At 37.8% G+C, this 19023-nt stretch overlaps 1 protein-coding gene across 1 annotated transcript; it reads right to left on the bottom strand.

Annotated features, from left to right (window-relative positions):
- Positions 1-1862: 1862 nt before the first annotated feature.
- Positions 1863-18438, bottom strand: LOC145772221 (ribosome biogenesis regulatory protein homolog). Its single transcript, XM_082584073.1, has 13 exons — positions 18241-18438; positions 12504-12576; positions 7724-7762; positions 6884-6922; positions 6290-6340; positions 6160-6210; positions 5770-5848; positions 5150-5310; positions 4788-4853; positions 4081-4122; positions 3584-3682; positions 3066-3100; positions 1863-2441 (listed from the first exon to the last, which is right to left on the bottom strand). Exons 1-13 carry the CDS (start codon positions 18393-18395, stop codon positions 2348-2350), a joined length of 984 nt encoding a protein of 327 aa, XP_082440199.1. The 5' UTR covers positions 18396-18438; the 3' UTR covers positions 1863-2347.
- Between the last annotated feature and the right edge of the window lie 585 nt (positions 18439-19023).

Below are 19023 nucleotides of genomic sequence, written 5' to 3'. Positions count from 1 at the left end.
TTCTTCCAGAATTAACACAATGCCAAATTAATTGGATCCAAAACCTATTTGCAATACAAAAACAAAATACCGAGCACCTCTCTTCCAAATCTCAGGAATAACAAGCTGATCTATTTTCTGACTCTACGTTGCGGCTTGAATTTTCTGGAAAAAGTTTCACACTTTTTGGCTGGTTAAAGCGGAATATCTATAGGCCTAATTATTTCACTCAGCAGTGACTGCACTCCTGCCGTTTGTGCGAGTCAGCGTTATCAAAGTTGACCACAATTGCAGGAAAATACCGTTCCAGACCAAGTACCATTGAAACCGCCTTGAGACCAGCCAGGGCCGGATTTAGTTGATGGGGGGCCCGGGCACTTTTAGGTCGGGGGCCCCCCTGCAAAAAATTTTTCGCGCCTTAGGCTCGAAAAACCACCTCTGCGTCCACAGTAGCATCAATCCAGCACTGCACAGCATTTTGCAGAAACTTCAAAGGATGAAAGGAAGAAAAAAATAACACAAAATCACATTTTTTGCACGTAGGGGGGGCCCTTCAAAAGTCGGTGGGCCCGGGGCACCTGCCCCCCCCCCCCTAAATCCGGGCCTGAGACCAGCAGCAACAAACATTGAGCAACGACTAGATTTGCTTTGCAGAAGAAAGCAGTCGCACTTTATCACACTGAATAAATGTGTTTTCGGTTGTTTCCAATAGGCTACGTGTAAAGTAGCAGGTTTCGAGTATCGGTAGTTTGATGCTACTCTAGTTTCGTTCGAATTAAGCTTTTTAATAAATATCACAAATGTATAATTTGCACTGTTTATCTTGTCAACTGTAAACGGTCGCGGAAAATTTTAGGAGATTAAAAGGGGTCGCGAGCAAAAAAGTTTGGGAAGCCCTGGCCTACGGTATGCAAAACTGTCAAAGACTTAGTCTGTCCGAGAATAAAGATTCATTCGATCAATACTGCTAAAGAAGTTCGCTAATGCCACAAAATATGAGTTATTTTGATGGTTTACATCAATGATGTTTCGTATTGTTGTGTGGGTCGCCATCATTTGGTATTACCTTTTCAAATCAAGATTAACAATTTACAAAAGAAAAACATAGGCCTACTCTGGAATTCTTTAAAATTTTATTTCAATTGTTGGGAGAATAAGCCTTTCCAACATTAAACGCTCGTAAAATAGCGAAGATGTTTTGGACACGCCAGTGGTGAAATAACTTTATTAAGAACCTGCAACCGAAAGGGAACTTTACACCGCTGCAGTAGCCTACCCTAGCTCGTAATTTTGAAGTGGGCGAATGCTTTTACAATCATCCCAGCATCTTATTTGTTTGAAATTGACGATGAACTGCAGTTAGTAGATCGGGCGATTAAATTTAAAGATGGCTTTGACAAAACGCAAAATAAGGCTGATAATTCAAAGTTACGTTAAAATGTGAAAAAACATCACTTGTGTAACTCTTGCCAAAAGTTACGGAAAAATTCTGAAGATATTGAAGAAGGCTAACGTATTGCGTATCTTGAGGCCTGGTGCGTGTTGAATTGGCTTTTGTTGAGGAGCCATCCTGACCGAACGTATCAAGAGCGGTTGACCATCAACACTCTTAACCCACCACAGCTGACCAACATAGCAATTGTCTATAAAGCTTTTATTGCTTTGCTATTTTTTTGCGGACATTTATTTGAAATTCTTTTCGCGTTTTTTTTTTTTTTTACTTTTTATATTTCTCAATGTGTCATATCTCTGTGGGACATCTTTTGGTGGGGTTTTCTTTGCCAACCTTGCTCTTCTTGAGGTGCTAAACCTAACACATCAAGCTGTGTCCCCACGTTGACCATCAACATTCTTGATAACGCACCACGGCCGGCCAGCATTGCAATTGCTTAACAAGGTTTATTTTATAAGTCTATACTTTTTCTCTCAGACACCAATTTTCGAGATTATGATTGAAAAGGAGCGATCTTCCTGGCGTTAGCACTACCTGACTACTCACTATAGAGCAGTGATCATTGTGTTTCGCTAACCATACCGGTGTAGCCTCCACACTAGCCATCAATAATTTGATAGACACGTGTTTCGCTCATGAGGCTGGGCTCATTACTGATGAGCCGGGCTCATGGGTAAAACACGTGTCTATCGCTGTCAATTCTTGCTATTTTTCTCGGGCAGTATGGACATTATGTTCACATTTCCTTCCCTTTTTATTTTTCTCAAGGTGTTGCCACCATGTCTAATCGTTGCATTTAGAAAGCAAGTGTGAAACCCATTCACCTACCAAATCAAGGCAACTTGTGGTCCATTGTCTATTAACAACGCAATGATTGAGAAAAAACAACGCTAATGACAGAGAAACGAGGAAAGATCATCTTTTTTGTCCCTTCTTCTTCGTGTATTTGCTTTTTCCCCCTTGGTTTGATCGTTTCCCATGTTTGTTTTTACCTCTTTCTCTCGGTTGACTAAATAATGAGGAAATATTTGAAAGATAAAATTGAATCTTTTCAAATTTTTTGACTTCACAAAATGTAAAAAAATGTTTCCGTAATGACCAAGCATACATGTTAAAATATCACATTAAGTTTTAATTTTCAGAATTTCTTACCCGCCAGTCGCTAACCACCCACGTGTCATTTGACATTCATGGTGTGACTTTTTTGACCTCGTATTCAATTCTTACAAGCTTTACAAGCAACAAGTCAAGGCAATTGGTTGAAGAAACACTGGGTAACATTCCAAACAAAGTTTTGGTCAAATTTCATGAATCAACGGGACTGTGTTAACCGCCCATGATGACCCAACTTCAAGTCACTGCTAGTCAGATGAGCACGGCTGCATAGTCGAGTGGTGAGAGCCCTGGAACGGCAATCGAAAGGGCGCCTGTTGGACACCGCTCAAGAGCATGCGGTTGTGTCTTTGGCAGGACACTTAAAGGCATGCCTGAAGGTGGACACGAAGATTGACTTCCTTGCCTTCCCGTCCACTTAATCTAAATCTTCAACCACCAGGTGTAAGCCTGGATACGACGAATAAGATGAGCGCAATTGCAAATATCATGCTCAGACTTTACAGACTTTATCCCTTACCTTGCCTGGCTTTCATGCATTTCTCTGTTGGCCGCCTGTTGAAGTAAGAAAGCGAATTAGCGCGGAACAAAACAAACGTTGCGCAAGTAAAGCGCACAATCCCTCTTAAGATATAGCTCATACTCTACAGAACACTCAAGTTTTGCAGGTTTGCACAGAAATATCGCTGAAAATGCATCACATACCGTAATGACAGAGGAGAGAAGGCAGGATGGACACATAACACTGGAAAGATATCTCACCTGCGCTTACATGGTATAAAATATGTGACTCAAACAAAATTTCATTAACACATTTCACAAATTGACGGGGCATGAGAGGAAAGGGCTTAGTTTCGTAAAAGAGGCTAAGTCAGGCAGCTGGTAGCCTACAGCAAATTGTGATTCAACAAATCTTTTAGAAATCAGACCCAGTAAAACCGAACTATTCTCTTAGGAAATGCATGTTCATACGATATGTTTGAACGTGACATACACCTCTGACTAACCCCAAATCCCCACACCATAACCAACACCCACCTTGGCGACGTTGATGGCTGGGTTCTTCTTGTACATCAGGTTCAAAATTTTCAATTGGCGATCCTTCTCAGATGACCCGGAGGCTATCAAAGGTTCAAACTGTGGGAAGATACTAAGCGTTAAACTAAAATGAAGGTTCGAATGGTTTTATTTGCATAATTTCTATTCAATTCGTGTACAAGTGCGGCACAGCAGTGGAAACGAATTTAACATTGACACAGAGGTTTACACGAACGACATCTCAGCACCTACCGAGCACTAACCGGGGACATAGACCTGGATGACCCAATCAAAAAAACGACTTCTTATGACACATGCCCTAGCCACTCCACAAAATGTGGTAAGAACCCCTTAAACTGGTCCAAGGAAGAAAGTTCATTCCAAAAACACTTTAAAGCATTATTATAAAACATAATGATCACAGTCACTGCACAGAAAACCATCTACAAAAAGCGCTGCAGGACTGCCGTAAAAAATATCACCACCTTATTACCTACCTTTCTTTTTTTACCCCGATTCTTTTGGGGCTTTTCGTCTTTCTAAAATAAATAACAGGAATTAGGTTTTTCATTCACAATGAAAATACTACACCAACCCTAAGTGTAGAATAATCAAGTACGTGCTGTAGCGTGTGACATCTTGCTGTGTGGCATGGGCCAACCATACAATTATATCATGCAGACCCGCCTGGTATCAAACCAAATACCTCTCAGTTCTCCAATATAGCTTACAAGATATTTTTTAGCAAGAGAAAGGCTTTGCATTTTCAAAAGTTCAAATAGCGTTTGTTGCAATATCAAATAAGACATGCCTTGTGCAAACCTTACATAATTATGTATTATGTATTATTGTATATGCAAGTATGCACGTAAAACGGCAATTTCTCTTTCAAGAAAAAACAAAACTGAACGTCACCAAAGGCTGTTTATCAAAGGAATTATTGAGCACTTACTCATTCAAATAGAAAAAACGCCCCAGAAATAAATACACCTGCATATCAATTATTACGATATTAGGTTGAACTAAAAAACATTACGAAGTAAATTTTCAAGCCTTTGAAAAAGTAACCACGTTTCGCCTTTGCATTAATGAGTATAGACGAAACTGCCGTCTAATCAGATATATGGTCCATGTGGTGTACGCAGGATTCGAATCTAGCCTAGAAATCACAGCATTGTCTTGCCACATTACAGCAAATACTTACAAGGTTTTGCTCAAATCTTCCCAGAGAGGCGGTGGATTTCTTCGCCATGTGGAAGGTCTGTTCCAACTGCCAATAAAAACAACTTGTTCAGTGGCTATTTGTATATCAGAAGTCAATAAAACAATTTAATAAGTAGACATTTCTGTAAGGCGGGATGTTTGAACAATGGTAGGTCTTGATTAACAACAAAATTGAAAGTAAAGCTAGATATGCAATTGCTCTCCGAACATAAAAACGTCAGCAGAAAAATGAATCACCCAAATTAAATAGAGAGTGCACAGCAGAGGTAGGCTAGCATACAAGTATTTAAAATATACCAAAGCTAAAGTTTGTTCAGCCAAGCGTAATAAAATCTTCCAAACCTCAGGAATCGTAGACTTTTGATTTTCAAGCGGCATGACCCCGACCCCAGGAACTTTTTTCCCCGAGCGTCGCGCGATGTTGCGTAGCCGCTGAAGCTCGTTCTTCGCAACTCGCTCACGCTTTTCAGAACTTTTTTTTTCAAACATGTCCTCAGTTGGCCCTGTCGTAACGTCCAAAAATGGGTCAGCGAATTTTTGATATAATTCATTAAGAACAGTGAGATTGTTCAAGTATTCTCATGAGCGTATTAGCAATGCGAATCAGATTTGCAATCTATTTAAAAAAAAACAAAAACGGGTCTAATCTTTATCAAACCAGATTTTTTTTTAAAACACAAACTCTGCCCCTTTTCAGGCAAATCAGTTAAGCGATTGGGAAGATAAACCTCCGAATTTTCGCCAGGCTAATCCTACCTGACTCTGAGTGTTACTATGATGAGCTACGGATTAAACTGCGCAAAATGGGGATGGTGATACAATACAAAATGATGACGTACAATAGAACAATTTAAACAAAACTTCATAACCCTCCTACCATTAAAAAAACTTTCTGGCAAGCATTCACTATTGTTTGAGAACAAAACATTAAAATGTATAAGACAAATACCCTGATGGTTCACCTGCGTTCTTAGGAACTTCCAAAACCCATTCCTTGGTTGCGTCGTTGGCTCGTTTATGGCCGTATCTAGGCCGCCATGACTAAACATGTGGTGAGATTCGCAATAGGTTTTAGATAAATGACTTCACGAACTAGTTTTTTACACTGATATTACAACGCACTTGGGAAGTAGTTCACTATGTTAGCATAAAACGGACTGACTTAAAAGTAAGATTTGTTTAAACAGACATAGCTGACTCAGAGTTAGATACTACAAATAACTACGTTTCACACCCACCCATAGCTAACACCTACAAGTGAAAAAATAACACATAGTTTTACAATAAATCGCAGTCATAGAAACATTCAGTCACAGCAGTCACAGAAACAAACAAGTCCAGTATAATCTTACCTGTGATTTCTCATCCCATAGCATTTTGTCTCTCTTTTTGTTTTTAATGCCCTGTTGTCATAAAAGCAATATATAAGTAACTGCTGGAAGTTAGACCGAACCAAATCTTATTTAACCAACATGACAATACCTTCAACTTCGCATACTCTTCCCATTTTGTGAGTGGTTTCGGTTTAGGAGCCTGTAAAAAGAATTGTATTCAATCCAATAGTTTGCTGGAAGTTTCCTGTTATTGGTTTACTCCCTGTGATTCTTACTACATTGAGCTTAACTTGTTGTCTTCAGACTGTGAGTGGATTGTACCGGCTCGCAAACAAAGGTACAGTAACAACCAAAACACTAATGGCTACAGGTGAACAGTAAATTTTTCGTCTTGTCAAAGCAGATCTCTCTCTTAGGGATATGGATCAATGAGCGAAAGAAAATGTAATCTATTATTCTGAAGCTACAAGCATATAAACTGCCTGGTGAAATCTCGTTAATTGTTGAATATCTTAATTTCAAGATTCGAAAATCAATAAGTAAAATATTTAATTTTTCATGATGCAATGGTCGCAAAAAGTACATTAGACTTGAAGACGTCATAATCATAAAAAAATAACACGAGCAAGAAGAACAATGCTATTATGTTCAAACAAAGGGTGTACGAGTGGCACTGCAAACTTCACCTTGCAGTATTTATATCAAATTTTTTGAGCAACTAAAAGTGTAACTAAAAACTTACAGGTTTCTCTCTTGGCAAAACTGTCTTTAGTGAAGGTAACTGAAGAATATAAATATAATATATATGTTAGTCAAATATCGATATTTATTTTCTAAAACCTCTACAGCGTATTCCACCCTAATAGGGGGATCATTAGAAGGTCATTATTCAAAAAGAAACAAAAAATAAATTCTATTTGAATAAGGACATTCTGATGATTCCCCTTTCAGGGCAAAACACGCTGCAGAGGTTTTAGAAAGTATATATTAACTATATTTGATGTAATTTGCTTTTCTTGGCATTGAGCACTTTTTTACTGTATTAATAGTATTTATTGTTTAAATATGTGAGTCTGTGCAACTGCAACAATTTTACTCACTATTAATGATTTTCAACATTTTCACTTTTAAGCCGAGCCAAGAACAGAGCAGGTTTACAAATTAAAAGAATTGCGGTACACGACAACTGGGTGAGACAAAGTGGGCGATACCCACTTGGGCGAGACCAGGTGGGCGACGAGACAAGTGGGCGACGGACCAAGTGGGCGACGAGTCAAGTCGGCGACGAGTCAAGTGGGCGACCGACCAAGTGGTTCGTCAAGTGGTTCGCTCGTCGCCCACTTGACCCGTCGCCAACTTGGTCCGTCGCCGAAGTGGGTATCGCCCAGTTTGTCTCGCCCAGTTGTCGTGTACCGAAAAATTGGGCCTAGGCTCAACTTTCTGGCTTACCTGGAACACCATACATGTTCAAAAACAAAACTAGACGATTAAACAGTTACTAAAAGTTAGGTTATTTATATTTTGAAAATCTATATATACTGTACCAGAAAATTTTTTGTGTGTTACAATGTTCTATTGTTACCTTTGCTAAAACAGCTTCTTGTTTTCTTTCAATTGGTAACTGAAAAAAAAAATTTCCCAAGTTACTTGCAAAGAAACACAACATTATGTGAAATGAAGCAATTCTATATGATAAACACTTGCCCAATGAACATAACCAGACTATTGATGAAATTTATTTAAGCAAGGTAGAAGTAGGATACAAAATCTAATAGCAATATACAAGCATAATATGCTAAAAAATAGACAATTTTATTAGATAGGGTACATACTGTAAATAATAGGAATGGCCCGTTTCGGCGAGTCCGATTCGGCGAGTCCGATTCGACTAGTCCGATTCGGCGAGTTCCCTATTCGGCGAGAGCCTTTTTCGGCGAGTGCCCTATTCGGCGAGTTTTTGAAATTTTTAAAAGGAAATTATCGGGTACCGTAGCCTAATTACAATTGCCGTTTTTACATCGTTTTAACGTCGCTAAACGTTGAAATCGTGCTACATCGTTTTAACGTCGCTAAACGTTGAAATCGTGCAGAAAGGAATAAAAATAAAATGTTTGAACTATTAAATTAAAATTCGTCATGTCAGTTCAGTTATTTTTATTTTTGACCATCATATACACGTCAACATAGCAAAGGTAGAAGCGACAAAACGCGAACGTTAAAACGTGCTTGAATTCGTCATGTCAGTTCAGTTATTTTTATTTTTGACCATCATATCAAAAACAATACACGTCAACATAGCAAAGGTAGAAGCGACAAAACGCGAACGTTTAAACGTGCTTGAATTCGTCATGTCAGTTCAGTTGTTTTTATTTCTGATCAGGATATTAAAAACAATTCACGTCAACATAGCAAAGGTGTAGAAAAAGGTAGAAGCGACAAAACGCGAACGTTAAAACGTGCTTGTGACCGAAGTAAGTTATTGAGTTGAAAGAAATTTGGCAAGGTTGCATCACCTTCAGAAAAATTTAAGATATAAAGGAAAAATAAAACAAAGAAAATGTTAGAAAAAAAATAATGTTTATGTCTATAAGTTAGTACTTTTGAATAGTTAAAATCATAGGCGCCTAACTATTTTATTGGCCGCGGGGGCGAAAGCGTGTTTCATCAGCAGCAACGTAAATTCAGCGAAATGTCACGCAGATGGATGACGTAATTATGTCGTCACACTAGGATTGCTTTTATTGCCACACTCGGAGTTATTGCTACGTTCGACCTGCCGTTAATTATTATAAACAAAGCTCGACCAAAACACATGCTATGCGTCTGCGTTGGCTAGCGGTTGATGGACTGCGACTCTTTAAGCTAAGCACAACATAAAGTTTAGCAACGAACTAGATTTATTAGCATGAAACAAGAGACGAAAAGGTTTACTAAAAGGTATACTGTAAATGGAATGAAAATACTAACTTGATCATATGCTTGAAAATATACCTGTTGAAAGCAAAATCATTCATGTTTACATCAATTCAACAGCACGTCACCTTTAATAAATTTAAAAGTTGCTGACATCCGTAAACAGCCCTTGAAAAATAGTTACAGAGAGACGTTTGATTAAGTTTTCGACTTGACATTGCTCCCTTTTCACTACAATATCGCAACTTATGGCTGACCAGCTTTCAAGTTCCAATTCGCTGTAAAGATGAAAACAAAAGATGCGCATATTCCCCGCCTTTGATCGGGTTTCCATGGCAACGGACGTGTGTGCGCCATGCAGTTTGCGCGAGTCCGTTGTTGTGTTGATTATGCCGCTTGTGCGACTGTGGGCAATGCGGTTTGTACCAGCCCTTGTTACGTTGGTTAGTGGTAACCTCGGGCCGAGACTTCAAGTTCATTTTCACAGCAAGCGATTCACTGCCGCGACAATTCTCTGCAGAGGTTTCTACTTTCGAAAGCGACAGCGAGGCTGTTTGCAAGCGCATTAAGTTAAACGCACGCTGCGTCAACGTAGCAAATTATGTTGTTTTTGGGTGCATTCAACATTTGATGACATGGAATCGACGCAAAATGGTAGATTTTTGCTATGTCACAGGCAGCAAAATCATTCATTTTTACATTGATTCAACGTCTGCAGACGTTAAATCAACGTAAAAATGACAGATTTTTTTGTCTGGGGTGGGATTGTAGCATCGCTACTCGTTCTAGTGATTATTTACTGCGAAGCTGTTGCGGTTTGCATTTAAAAATGTTTTCTTGCTGCCGATCGCTAGTTCATCTATTGTTTTATGTATCAATGCAGCATAAAAAGTTGCTCCCACGCGGAAATATGCGTGGGGGCCTGGTCCCCACGGCTTAGGCGCCTATGGTTAAAATGATTAGTTTGGATCAACAAATGTGTGACCTACACTCCTACAGCTTAGATTGAAAAGAAATTATCGGTTAGGCTACCGTAGCCTAGTTATCCCGACCAGCAAAAATTTGTTCCAAGAACCCAGTTAGCCTAACAGTTCATTTTTACATTGTAGTAACAGAATGAAAAGGCTAACCAAGTGTGTGGCCTATCGTTTTAACGTCGCTAAACGTTGAAATCGTGTAGAAAAGGGTGCTTAGGATACGTTGAAACTGAGAAACATTCACAGAAGCCCTACGATACGTTGCATTTTTAAGATAATGTATTCAGACGTTGAATCAATGTACAAATGAAATGTTATGCTAAATGGGTTCTTGGAACAAATCGTAGGGCTTCTGTGAATGTTTCTCAGTTTCAAAGTATCCTAGTCAGCAAAAGCTCCCTTTTCTACACGATTTCAACGTTTAGCGACGTTAACACGATAGGCCACACATTTGTTTAGCCTTTTCATTCTGTTACTACAATGTAAAAATGAACTGTGTTCTTGGAACAAATTTTTGCTGGTCGGGATAACTAGGCTACGGTACCCGATAACTTCCTTTCAATCCAAGCTGTAGGCCACACATTTGTTGGTCCAAACTAATCATTTTAACTATTCAAAAGTACTAACTTATAGAAATAAACATGATCTTTTTTTTTTTTTTTAACATTTTCTTTGTTTTATTTTCCCTTTATATCTTAAATTTTTCTGAAAGTGTTGCGACCGTGCCAAATTTCTTTCAACTCAATAACTTACTTCGGTCACAAGCACATTTTAACGTTCGCGTTTTGTCGCTTCTACCTTTTTCTACACCTTTGCTATGTTGACGTGTATTGTTTTTGATATCATGATCAGAAATAAAAACAACTGAACTGACATGACGAATTCAAGCACGTTTAAACGTTCGCGTTTTGTCGCTTCTACCTTTGCTATGTTGACGTGTATTGTTTTTGATATGATGGTCAAAAATAAAAACAACCAAACTGACATGAAGAATTTTAATTTAATAGTTCAAACATTTTCTTTTTATTCCTTTCTGCACGATTTCAACGTTTAGCGACGTTAAAACGATGTAAAAACGTCAATTGTAATTAGGCTACGGTACCCGATAATTTCCTTTCAAAAATTTCAAAAACTCGCCGAATAGGGCACTCGCCGAAAAGGGCTCTCGCCGAATAGGGAACTCGCCGAATCGGACTAGTCGAATCGGACTCGCCGAATCGGACTCGCCGAATAGTAGCAGACCCGTAAATAATACCAGGTTAACAAAGAAGTACTCAGATGCTGAGTAGAAAAAATTCAAGAAGGCTTAACAAATCTTTATCTTATTAAAATTGTAGACTTGATTGGAATGAAACATTCTATTTGCATTTTCAATAATATTAATTGTATATACAATTACATCATCATAATCATATATTATCAGATACCGTACATAATTCTGATTTACATTGCTTACCGTATATACTCGAGTATAGGTTGAGATTTTCGCAAGTGATTTTAACCTAAAAAAGACAGGTTCGACTTTTACACGGGACAAGCTGTTGTCTCCAGCTCGGCAGCCTTTAAAATTAATGCACTTTTGCTGCGGCAAAATTATTGCCGACATAGATCACAGAGTGTGAAATGACGTCGGCCGAAGTAAAAGTTTTGAATACGTTTATTTGCAGTAATTCAAACTTAATTATAAAATTTAATGATTTCTTGTCAATTCTAAACTTTATACACTTGTTGAGCAATATGCAAAGCTCACGAGACAAAACAGCAAAAACAGCTGTTTTATGCGATCAAGTTTTTTTTATTTTTGGGTGTACTGTAGGATATAATCGTTCTTATTACGTAACATTCCATAATCGTTAAGTCGATGTCAAACCTTAGCGGCCGCATAAAACAATGATGTCAGGTTGGCTAGGTGATAATATCAGTAAGAGACGTCGTTAATGCAGATAATATCTGCAACCAAGGCCATTAAATACTGGAAGGCCAAATGCTAATTTTCATGTGTTAATGAGCGGATTTTGATTCTCGTGCGTCTAATAACAAAACAATGCGTTCTGTTGAATCATAATTAATCTCACAGCGGGAAGACCTCGTTGAAAATAGCGCGTCTAATTTAGCAGGTTTACTTATTATTGCCGTGAATAGTGTTACGTGACTATTCCAGCAGCGTAAGTTACTCAATGCTCTACTTTGAAATTTCCATACCGTATGTCAATGCCTAAATGGACTATCGAATGGTAGCGTCGGAAATAAGCTGTTCGACTTATACACGGGAGAAGGAAATATCACCGATTTTCAGCTCAAAAGTAGGGGTTCGACTTATACACGAGATCGACCTATACTCGAGTGTCGAGTATATACGGTAACAGCAATGGTCAATCAGAAATTTTAAACATAATAAATTACACACTACCAAAGCCATGCACTCATTGTTGTTTGCGCCAATAAAGTGAGCAACGTTCCGAAAATACATACTTTCCAGACTTCGTTAAATAAGAGTTGTGTATTGTCTCTGGCAAGATTGCGTAAATAATCCTCACGATTTTTTCTAAAAAACATGTAAAAATATTACTCTATTTTTAATCAAAAGATTGTTTTAAGCGTAAGTAATAAATATGCTATGCACAAAACTATGTGATTGACTATTGATTAGAACCATATGGTATCTCTCAGTTCCAGGTGTTTTTTGTTATAATCTTATTGATATATTTTATAATGTAGTTTTTTCGTTGTGCTACTGGTGCTAAATTATGATGTATCTTGCAGTGTTGTACGGTGCTTCATACGATATACCTCAGGTAGTGCACATGACTTCGTTTTCTTGGTGTTTTTTCTCTGTTTATGGTTTCCTTTGGTAGTATTCTATTTGTTCCACGGTATTTATTATGTATATGATTTATCACAAAAAGTGAAAAAGCACTACTGTGCTTGCAACACCATCGTTATTACATTTACCAGAGAACAGGATAGCCTATTATGTGATATTATAATTGTTTTTGGTTTGTCGTATCCAGGCTTACACCTGGTGGTTGAAGATTTAGATTAAGTGGACGATACGGCAAGGAAGCCAATCTTTGTGTCCACCTTCAGGCATGCCTTTCAGTGTCCTGCCAAAGACACAACCGCATGCTCTTGAGCAGTGTCGAACCGGCACCCTTTTGATTGCCGTTCCAGGGCTCTCACCACTCGGCTATGAAGCATAATTGTGATACCATATATAATAAAGCTAAAAATGTATAGTTGAGTGTAGCTTGGCTTTAGTTTTTGCAGAATACCAAAGCTATGATTCTTTCAGACACAAGTTGCAAGATGCATTGTTTGTGTCATAACTTTTATTAAAAGTCATTTAAACATTTAAATAAACATGCATGAAGAACATAATGTGAGTGGGTCTCGTCTTTGACAGATACATTTGGGTTTCATACACTTGCCTCGGTTATAGATTATCCGGAGCACCACTTTTAGCCTCAAACACGTAGGCCTATTGCAGGAAAGGCACCCACAATCCTGGGACATTTTGATTGGTTGGGATTTATTTTGTTGCGAGTATAAATAACACACTTTCATTAAGTAAAGTCAAATAAACAAATGGATCACGTAGATTCGTAGAATGTGTGGATACTGCAACGAGGTCAGGGGGTTGCGAAAATTTTGCTTCTACCTCACTGTGGAGCTGGGCAAGTTAGACACTATTCCAAGTACAGGCATTTCATTGGATGTTTTGTGTTTATATTAAATTCTTATCACAATATTTTATATTTTAGGCCTAAAAATTAGGCTCAAAACTATTGTTATGGATTTTTCTGAATTTCAGCTTGAAAGGACAATGCATTACATGCATGCAATAACAAGTTGTGATAAAAAAAGTATAATGACAGTTGACAGGATGTCTTGGAGGTACAGTGTCTGACTGTCTGAACTTAAAAGTTGCAGTTAACCTAATTAACACTAACAGTGGTGGGTGCACATAATCACATTGTTTCACTGAAAATAAATTGATACACTCGGTTGGAAAGACACAATGTTTAGCAAGATAAACAAGCATTTTGACAACTTGTATGGGATTAGTTCTATGGCTGAACTGTGAAAACCAAGTTAATGGCAAAAAAACTGCTACAAATGTTAGTATGATGCACTTCATGTGAAATCAAATACATGTGCACTAGGGTGGATCGAAAAATCCAAATTTTTTATTTTTCTAAGCTAGTATGTCAAAAAGGTGCGAAATACCAATAATAACATACATGCAAATTTTTTTTGGTTTTGACAATTTTTTGATCGCCCGGCAAGGTTTTAATTTTCCTAATACCTGGTTCGAGAAACTCTCCCACAAAATTGGTCAAAAGCATAAATAATGTGTGACTCACTTATGTGGTTTATGATGTCATAATAAGCGACTTGTGTTTAAACAGATGGGCTACAATTGACCCTTTTATCACCATTGCTAAAATGCTTGGTTGTGTATCTCAACAATTAGCTGATGCAGTATTTGATTCTTCAAAAGAATTCTAGGTATAAAAGAAGCTTTATAGAACAATTATTGGAATTTGCTTGCACTGCAGGTTCCACAAAGTTTAATAAAAGTTATATGCGCTTCTATCAGATTAAAAGGCAGTTCACTTAGACTAGTACGAGTAACCCTACTGGGCCATGGCCTAGTTTTATTATTACTTGGTGCTTCCCTTCATCAATCTTCACCATTCAGCTTACCAGTTTGACTGCACTGGTGAACGTAGCATTGATCTGAATACTGAAAAGTTTGGGTGTTCATCAAGACAATTATCGTTTCTAGCACTAGTTGCTACGTTCATCTGATGCTTATACTTTGCTCAACCGGAAAATATAATTTTGGCTATGATAACTTACCATCGACCACATATTCGAGAACTGGGCCTGCACGCTGTTTTTTTTTGGTTGAGACTTTTTGGTCATTTGTCCGAAATAACTTGAAAAAATTCGGTCATTTTTTTCTGATGAAAATATTTCCTTTCAAGTAGCTGATACAACATTTTTTTTTTTTCGGACATTTGGACCGAATTGACTATATTTTTTTCGGACATTTTGCTAAAAAATCGGTCAATGACCGACAAATGACCGGAAAAAAAAACCAGCCTGCGTGAGTGATGAAAGCTAGAGCTACAAAACCCAGCGGAAAAATACAAAAATGTAAAGTTCCCGCAAACCTTAATTTTGATGCAGTGAAATACATCGAATTGATTAACTGGACGGATCTTCCCATCACGGAGCCTCATGTTTACAATTAATTAAAACAATGACGAATGCTGAGCTCCGGAAATTCATCATGATAGATGTGACTCCCAATGTATTTTTTCCCAAATTTCCATGTCACACGCAGGCAGTTGAAAGGCTTGTGAAGCTGATTACCGACGCATCTAAAGCAGTTTGTGGACAGAAATGTTGAGACGGCTTCATTCGTACCAGAATTGCTTCTCGTCAGTTAATGCCAACATTTGAGTCTAAACGTGACTTTACTCACTTCAATTTGTAATTGTTTGTTATATTGCTTGCAGTCTTTGTATGCATGAGCGCATAAATTAATAGGAAGTGACTTTGCCAATGGGCCACCTGTAGGGATGGGCAAAATAGAATAATTAGCGATTCTAGAACTATTCTAGAATAATTTTTCTAATTTAGAATTTCGAATACCTATTCTAGAATAATTTTGTTTAATTTCAGAAAATGTCAAAAAGCTTTGTTTTTATTCTGGTTTTATTGAGGACACATAATGGAAAAGCGGCAACAAAACGAAAAACAACAGTAACTGCCCAGGAGAGCAAGTCTTTGTTAATTGTTACAGTGAAGAATGTTTAAAGCTTCTAAATGCTCTCCAGCTATCTGAGCCGTAATCGCAGTTTTGATGCTGTTAATCCCGCACTCGCAAAGGATCTTTCTGAGGATGCAGGAGTGGCTAAATACTTCCTCTCAAGATCAAACAACAGCGGGAACTTTTCTTAATTTTTGTTCCACCATTCAATTGCATCTCTGTTTTTCACTTTTGCCTAAAGATACGATCAGATTTCTTCGGCAGCCGAAAGCTGTTCGTTGTCGTCATTACTTGATGCTGAAGTATTTGTCACTTCACCGGAGCTCCATAGATCAATCTATATTGGATTGCTGCATTGTTGTGAAACTTCCGACGCTAGGTGTAGCGGTAGCCTCACCCAGAGTTGAATTGCGTTTCATGTTTAGTACGATGAAAATAGATGCAAATCCACAGCACAACGGTCTTTCGACGTCCACAAACCGCACTGGTAATGGGAGCTGGCTAGCCGTTTTCGCTTGAGCGAATAGCTATCGCTGAGCCGAAAGTAATTGATCGGCAAAAAATCGATAAAAAATTTTGGTAGTTGGAAAAGGGGATAGTTTCATTTCGGTTTGGAAAATTCGATTCGAAATGTGATTTCAATTCGAATAATTAGATATTCGGATCTATTCCATCCCTAGCCACCTGTCAACCCAGTCATATAAAGTTTAAGCTTGTGAGTCTATACTGGGCCATCTGATGGTGAATGTTAATAGGCGTTTATCTGTTGGAACCGTAGGTGGTCCATCCTCTAAGTCACTTTAAAATTAATATGTTGAAAGAGGGTGGAATCAAAACTCATACTGACACACATTTTCATTGTATTTGGTGATATATTAGAACCTTTTGCCATGTCTGCAAAGCGAGTTAAAATCGAAAAATATTTGCCATGCAGTTCTTGTATGTATAAGTGCCTAAATTTGTATGTGGCGGGGGGAGATCAAAAACTTGTTCAAACATAGATTCAATTTTTTACATTGTGTTTTGGTGATACATTGGCAACTTTTGCCATATCTAGATAATATATGCATATAGTAATCATATGATACAATACAAAAAATCTTACTTTAATTGTGTTGGATCAGAAGAATTGGAAATTATTCAAAAGAATTTATTCAAAGGATTGTTTTAAACGTAAGTATGCTATACACGAAACTGTGTGATTGACTATCGAATAGAACAGGGGTCGGCAACCCCTGGCACGCATGCCATTTGTGGCACGCGAGATGATTTTTTATGGCACGCTAAATTGGATATCTACACAAGGGACATCCAAACTGCAACTTTTCGCTACTTTAAATACCTGAAGGTTTTCTTGTTGGATCACCAAGTCAACATAGTTGAAATTGATGTACGTACAACTGTACATGAGGGATCTAACGTCTCAATTTTGCAATAGATTTCAAGATTTTCAACATTTTGGTTCAGTATTTTCATTTCTCATCAAGCCCGAGAGCAGCGAAGACTTGAACTTATCTGCATTTGAATGGTTGGACATCGAAGACTTCCAGATGCAGCTGATCGATTTCAAAGCATCCTTATTGTGGACATCAAAATTCGTCGAATTGCAGAAATCGCTGGAAACGATTGAAAACAAACAAACAAGCATTTTGACGTGCTGGGAATCTTTGCCGGAGAAATTTAGCTGTCTCAAGAAGATGTCAATAGCTTTGCTATCTGCATTTGGCTCCACTTATTTGTGTGAACAAATATTTTCGCACATGAATTTTGTTCTCACTCCACATAGCAGCCGACTTACGGAAGATCATTCGGAAGCATGTGTTCTACTTAAAGTGTCCAAATATAATCCTAATACTACAGAGCTCAGCAAGAAAAAGCAAGAACAAAGATCTCATTAAAAAGTGACTCTTATGACTGCATTCGATGTTTTCCAATAAAGTTAATAAAACAAATTTGTTTCTTGTCTGTTAACTCAGTCAACTTTACTGTTTAATTTTAACATCAAATAGTTGCCAGTACAAAACCAAACATACAAAAATGTTTGGCACGCGAGTTGTTGATATTTTGATATTACTCATAAACTGGCACACTGCATACGAAAGGTTGCCGACCCCTGGAATAGAACCACGACTGAAACTGTTTGATCAATAGGGTTTGATATACGACGACATATAAAACAATACATAATCTAGTTATAAAAGTCTGGTTTAAGATTTCATATGGTACCGTACTAGTAGTAATAGTACGAAAGAATCATTTTGGTCATATCTCAACTTGTGGCAGTCAACATTCAAAACAGGAGTATGTGGAAAGTCGCCATCAAGCCGTGCGGGGGGACGAAGTGTTCAGGGGACGAAATAGGTTGCATGATGCATTCTAGTTATCATATATATGATGGCCTACATTACAAAATATATAAAATCTTACTTAAATTGTGCTGGATCAGAAGAATTGGAATCAAATGCCAATAAATTGCCAAGGTCAAATTCCAAATCAATATCTTTTTCTACTAAGATAGATCTCAATTTTTCTTTTTCTTCTTTCTTTATATTTGCCAAAACAGTTTCAGCTTTGATAGGCATTATTACAAAGCTGAAGTCAAAGCTTAAATAGAAATAAAAAAACAAGTCTGAAAACAAATTTGTGATACAAAAACAAAATTTCTTTAGCAAAACATCTTATGCTCTAGTAGCCTAGCAATAGCATGCAAACAGAGCATATTTTTCAAGATCAGCCATGTTCATTTGTTCAGGCTTAATTAAGCCTTTTTTTGTTTTGATGGCTTATACTAGAAAAATACTCAGTAAACGTACACAGTCTTCGAAATTAGCATCGGCAATTGCCGACGCAGATGCATGAATGGTGCATTAGCATCGGCAATAAAAATGCCGAGGCCACACGAGCGGTTGTAAGGTTAGGGTTAGACATTCCTCCCAGTCATTATGCAACAGCCATAGATTTATTCCTTAGTCAACACCCTGATTGAGCTCTGCGAATGAGGCGTGTGGATTAGGGTGTGGCTGGTTCTGACCAAAAATTAAATACTTTACTAAATCAGCTCTTCTTTTGGCATACTCTGTGGATGGGTGATACAAACTCACCTGCAAAATTTTAGCTGATTTCGACAACATTTAGGTGTAGCACACAGGATTTAAAGATTGCGCAATCGCGCAGCACCAAAAATAGCTTGTTTTTTAACATTTTTCAATA

The sequence above is a fragment of the Aplidium turbinatum genome, chromosome 6 (genome assembly GCF_918807975.1).
Source record: "Aplidium turbinatum chromosome 6, kaAplTurb1.1, whole genome shotgun sequence".
Taxonomy (NCBI): Eukaryota; Metazoa; Chordata; class Ascidiacea; order Aplousobranchia; family Polyclinidae; genus Aplidium; species Aplidium turbinatum.
Note: the sequence above shows the minus strand (reverse complement) of the source record. Positions and strands in the feature narration are given on the sequence as shown.